General features: G+C 36.3%; 1 protein-coding gene across 1 annotated transcript in view; it reads right to left on the bottom strand.

Annotated features, from left to right (window-relative positions):
* Positions 1 to 5785, bottom strand: part of LOC106881471 (ADP-ribosylation factor GTPase-activating protein 2) — a 40810-nt gene that overhangs the window by 10975 nt on the left and 24050 nt on the right. The window contains exons 7-8 of the mRNA XM_014931864.2: positions 5161 to 5289; positions 4299 to 4466 (exon numbers count right to left, since the gene is read on the bottom strand). Coding sequence (XP_014787350.1) covers positions 4299 to 4466; positions 5161 to 5289 — 297 coding nt within the window. The remainder of the gene's footprint in view (positions 1 to 4298; positions 4467 to 5160; positions 5290 to 5785) is intronic.

The following is a 5785-nucleotide window of genomic DNA, read 5'->3' as shown; positions in this document are numbered from 1 at the left end:
TTTTTAGGCACAAGACCTATTTTATTTTCTTTGCAAAAAGGGCAGAAAGATTTTATAGACTGAACTAACCCAAGTATATTACTGGTATGTAGGTTACTAACTCCTTGAAAGAAATGTCAGGCAAAGTTGGTTCTGGCAGTTGAACTCAGAAAAGCAAGGTACTTAACAAGACACTGTAACGGTTCTAAAGCAGTTCATATACTAATGCACCGAAAGATATTTGTTCATCACTTGCATTGTCTCTAATATATGAAATATCACTGAGAGGAAGGATACCAGAGGAAGAAGTGGAGGAGAGAGAGAGAGAGAGAGAGAGAGAGAGAGAGAGAGAGAGAAGTGCATCATTAAGTGGGTTTAAGTGTAGGTTGTTATGAAGTGAACGAGTTTAGAGGTGCAACAGTCAATGCAGAGGCAAGTGGTAGTGCAACAATGGCTAAAACTGTTGGTGGGGATGAAGCTTTGTCTATCATGTAGTTTAGGATTAAAATATGGAATCTGATGAAAATAGCAAAGCCTTGCATTGGCAATAACAACAGTCCAAGAGATGAAGATTACGATAAGTTTAATTGATATGAGGAGAGGAAAAAAATCTTACAGTTTGGGTCAAAGGTCCTTTAACCATACATCTGTTGAATAACCTGTGTTTAAAATGACATATTTTTCCTAGTTCTGAGAGCAACTAAACTTACAGTGATGAACAAATTCATTTGGATTTTATAATGCAGATATCTTTTTGTTCTTTTGAAACCATCCAGTGAATGGACATGTGCACGTATGATGAATGAATGAATAGGTGTGTGTGTGTGAATTTTATTGTGCTCCATCCTAGATAGGCTGGATAATCGTGTAGTGTAGGGGAGAGGAAGAGAGATTGATGTTTCCTTTATAAAGGGTTGGTATGAAAAACATTTTTTTTTAACTATCAGGAATTTAGGGTTTCAAAATTTTTTTAATTTAGGAAGTTACATAATTTTTTTCAGGAGGAAATAGTTTTACAACTTAATATCTCCACTCACACTAATTAATCAACTCTAAAACAAAAAAGCTGGCCACAACGAATCAGGCAAACATATTTATAAATCCAGGACATTAAAAACAATGAAATTGCATACCTTCATTATTGCAAGCATAAAATGCCCAGAAAGGGTCAGTGTCTACCTTCTGTTGCATCATATTAAAATTAAGCAAACTGAGAGATAATTTTCCCCACAAATGAAATGCTAATCTAGCCCTGGTAACAACTGCACGTGATCTGATACCTATTCTTAATGGCTAGGTATAGAACAATTCCTTAATATCAGCCTGTTACAGACAAGTTGATATTTATATTATATTTAGTGACACTTAAATTAAATTTCCCCATCAAATACATTGTAATATGAACAGCAGTGAACATCCCTTTTTTTTAACATCCACTTTTCCATATTTGTGTCGGCCAGACAGAGTTTATTGAGGCAGAATGTCTGTGGCTGGACGCTCTTTCTGCTTCCATCTATTTCATGGTCACACATTTTTGCAGAAAATTGGGAATGAATAACACTTCTTATATGACAGTGACACTCATTTACAGCTATTTGTCAGGACAAGAAAACACACACGTATATGATGGGCTTCTTTCAGTTTCCATCTACCAATTTCATTAACAAGGTTTTGTTTGGCTCAGGGCTTTAGTAGAAGTCACTTGCCATGTAGAGGGACTGAACCTGAAACCATTTGGTTGGGAAGTAAACTTCTTCACCACATAGTGAAGCCTGTATATTTTACTAAAATCTTTTGAACATATTGAAACACACAAAGCAGTTCTGTAATGGTGATAAAAAGTACTACCCCCCACCCCCTAAAACAAACAAACACATTACTATTTCAAACAGAACACGAAAGCCAATCTCATATGGCTCATCAGAAGAGGAATGTTGCTGTGTCTACAAAATAATGGAGAGAAACAAAGATCTTTTTTCAGAATCTTTTAAATAAATTGCTTCACTCCTACCAAGATCCCATATCCTTGGAAAGGCAGTAAGTTAAAACTCCAGGGTAATAATGACTGATATTATTACTATAACTACTATACAGGTTATATTTACTACTGTTAACATTATTACAGCCCAGTTGAAAACGAGGCTTTGGAGTGAAAGCGAAGCTTAGAAATGATATTTAAACATGGTTGTCTGTTGACCAGCCAGGTTCACGACTAAAGCTATTACTGACTCTTAGAAGAGTAAAGCCTATTTACAGCCAATGTGTTTGAATATATTACGGACTGCATCATGTACACCAGAGCTCTTGACAGTCTTACTTCACTATACATGAAACCAAAGAATGTAGTGCAGTGGTTCCCAATTTTCATTACCAAGGACTCCTTTTATTCAAATGAGTTTTCCCACGGACCCCAGGATATTGTTATCCTTATGTTTATATTGATATGAAATTTTGAATGTAGTTCACAGGTCCCCCAGTACTACTTTTGTGGACCACCAGGAGCCTACAGAGCACAGGTCGAGAACCACTGATATAGTGTATGCATATCACCTGTTATACAGTTGCAAGCAGGAGGAGGGACAAAGTTTAGATCAATCCCCCCAGAAGCACAAACTTTTGGCAAAAGATTGTGGATACAAAGCTGTTTTGGCTGCAAGAGATGCCTTCATAAGTGGCATGCCTTCTAGTAGCATACAGCAACGGTTGTTGGAGCAGGACAACTTAGACCTTGACTGGGGCTTTATCCAAGTACAGATGCAGATGGTAGAGGTTCAATCTTCAAGTTACCTAAGCTCAGTCAGTCCCCGCTAACGAATCCTGTGCTGCATGTCCTCTCAGTCCGAAACATGATCCTGTATCCGACGCCAATTTAGTAGCTACTGCCACACTTAAATGTTTTTTTTTACTGTTGTTACAACAAACACCCACATTCCAACTGCCCAGCCTGGGTTCAACAACAAACACAAAGATAAAGTCAAGAACGGCAAGGTATTATGATGGAGGATTGAGCAATATTGTTTCAAATATGATGCCATTTATTGGTTGGGTAAGGAGAACAAGGCTGTAGATACCTTTTCTCAGGTTTATTGTACATCTTCTACCCCCGTGGACCTTACACAGCTCCACATTTCCTTGTGCCATCCAGGCGCGATGTGATTGCTCCATTTCATGTGGTCAAAGAATCTACCATTTTCCACTCGTGAGATAAAATCTGTAATATTTCAATGTCCTGCATGCACTCAGAGCTTGATAATCCTGAGCAACCAAAAGCAAGTCATCAGCGTTTACTCTCTACAACTTGAGAAACTGAGAGGCCGGTCAACAGCATCTCCATTGATACAACTTGCAAAGTCAAAAGATGGAAACTATGCAGAATATTGTAATGCCCCATGTTATATTTTGGTGGTTCAGAACTTTACAAACTCACCTGGTAGTGCTCAGATTCTTCAGCAGAGGTAATAAGTACTAATATTATTACTATAACTACTATACAGGTTATATTTACTACTGTTAATATTACTACCGCCAGTTGAAAACGAGGCCTTGGAGTGAAAATGATATTTAAACATGGTTGTCTGTTGACCAGCCAGGCTCACAACTAAAGCTATTACTGACCAATACTGTACGCTCGCTCTTAGAAGAGTAAAACCTATTTACGGCCAATCTTTTCAGCCGCCTGTATTAATGAAATTGAGAATTGCCACACTACTACAAACTCATCAATACTATAACGCCCACTTAGGGACCTAAATTCTTTTGAAGTTTATATATTAGAACTTAATGCTCCATTTATGATCAAGTTATAAACTGACCCCTCTCACAACCACCACCACATTGCATTTACCCCTTCAGCATTCAGATTACTCTGTCAAATGTCCTGCTTATTTATTCACATTGTTTTGAATTAATTCTGCAGTATCTTGTAGCTTTGAGATTTAGAATGACATTGTTGGGTAGCTGCAAGAGGCTAGATCTGGCCAATTTGAAAGTAAAATAAGTAGAATATTTAGAATGGATAAGGCTGGTTTAAGTGTTAGAGGCTTAGAATCAAATCACAAATCAACAATTAATTTGATCCCCCGTCTTCCAATAGTTGAACTTTAAAAACTGCAAATGGTGTAAAGTAATTATTCTAAAAATTTATTAAAAATAAAAAAAAAAAAACAGAAAAAAAAAAGTGGTTTAAAGAAGGGGTTTAAAAAAAGAAGGGGTTTAAAGTTGGACTAGTTGCACAGAACACAATAAAATAGCTTAGTCTAAACATTTATAAAAAAGTGTAAAAAATATATAAAAATATATAGTAAAAGAATGGCAATTACTTCGAGCTTAAAGAAAAGCCTCCTAACTTGTCAAATTCATCCTCAAAAAAGTCTCGACCACTCTGGCTGCTTTCAAATCTATCCAAATTAGAGGAATTTGATGTCCGGCCACTTGGTGTCTCTTGGTCGATGACGGTCATGTCTGAGAGAATGGAGTGACTGACCCCTCTGTAAAAACAAATATATAAAAAAAAGGAAAAAATCAGTTGAAATAAAGAAAACAAAAATTACTGTTATTGAAATAAAGGTCGAAAGAAAAAGCATTAACCTCTGCAATCATACAACAAACTGTAATAAGAAAATTCTTAGAAAATGGTGAGGTGATGAAGTTGATAAAAGTCTGTGATAAGGAGGTCACTACCATCATCATTTAATGTCCACATTTCCATGCTTGCATGGGTCAGGCAATGTTTTGAAGCAGATTTTCTATGGTTAAATGCTCTTTGTGTCATCAATCCTCACCTGTTTGCAAGCAAGGTGATATACTTCCCCACGGCCAAACATATTTTTACATGGAAGACTGGAAACAAACAACATTATGTGTATGATGGTAATGCTCATTTGTAACCACCTTGGGATGCCAAGGCAATGGTGAACACAAAAATCACAGAGGCTTCTTTCAATTTCTGTTTACCAAATCCACTCACAAGGGTTTGATTGGCTTGGGGCCAGAGTATGAGACACTTGCCTAAGGTGCTGCACGATGGACATAAACCCAAAACCACACGGTTCTGAAATAATCTTCTTAACCACACAGTCATGCTTGTACTTGCTTTAAACTCTAAGAAGCACTTTGAATTCATTAAAGAAAGTTATACCAAAAGATAGACAGACAAACACACACACACAGAATAGTACTCACCGACTACCGGAAAAACCCATCCCAAGCCGTTCCAGTTGAGCTGCTTTTTGGGGGTCAGAGGATTTTAATTTTTCCTCTTCTTTCTTCCTTTCTAATTTCATATCTTGATATGCTAATTTCATCGAGGCACTGAATTGGAGAGAACAAGAAAACAGTGTTATTTAAAAAATAGAAAGAGTTGACTGACACACATTAATAGAAAATATATATATATACATACATATATCTATGTGTATATATAGATATGCAGGGCAGGGAATCGTCAATTAGTAATAAAATTAATAATTAACAATTTTGCCGGGTAGCTCAGTATGAAAAAACCTTTTCGGTAAAAAACATTTATAATCATAAATATATAGGGATTGACAGTAACCTGCTTCTCCAACATACTGAGAATTCAGAAATAGCAGTCAAAGAACTACTGATTTCAAAACTACAAATTATTACTCCAGATTGATAGCGATATTTTTGATACACACAGAACAAAAAACAGTAGAGAAGAGTAAAAAAACCACCTGCCTTTAGTTAATTTAGTACGATCGTTTCACAGTTAAGAGTAAAGAATACTCTATTCTGATCTTCAGCTAAATATTCATTGAAAACTCGAATCTACAGCTAAATATTC

The sequence above is a fragment of the Octopus bimaculoides genome, chromosome 24, assembly GCF_001194135.2.
Source record: "Octopus bimaculoides isolate UCB-OBI-ISO-001 chromosome 24, ASM119413v2, whole genome shotgun sequence".
NCBI lineage: Eukaryota > Metazoa > Mollusca > Cephalopoda > Octopoda > Octopodidae > Octopus > Octopus bimaculoides.
The sequence above is the reverse complement of the archived record's forward strand: the minus strand, read 5'-3'. Positions and strand labels throughout refer to the sequence as shown.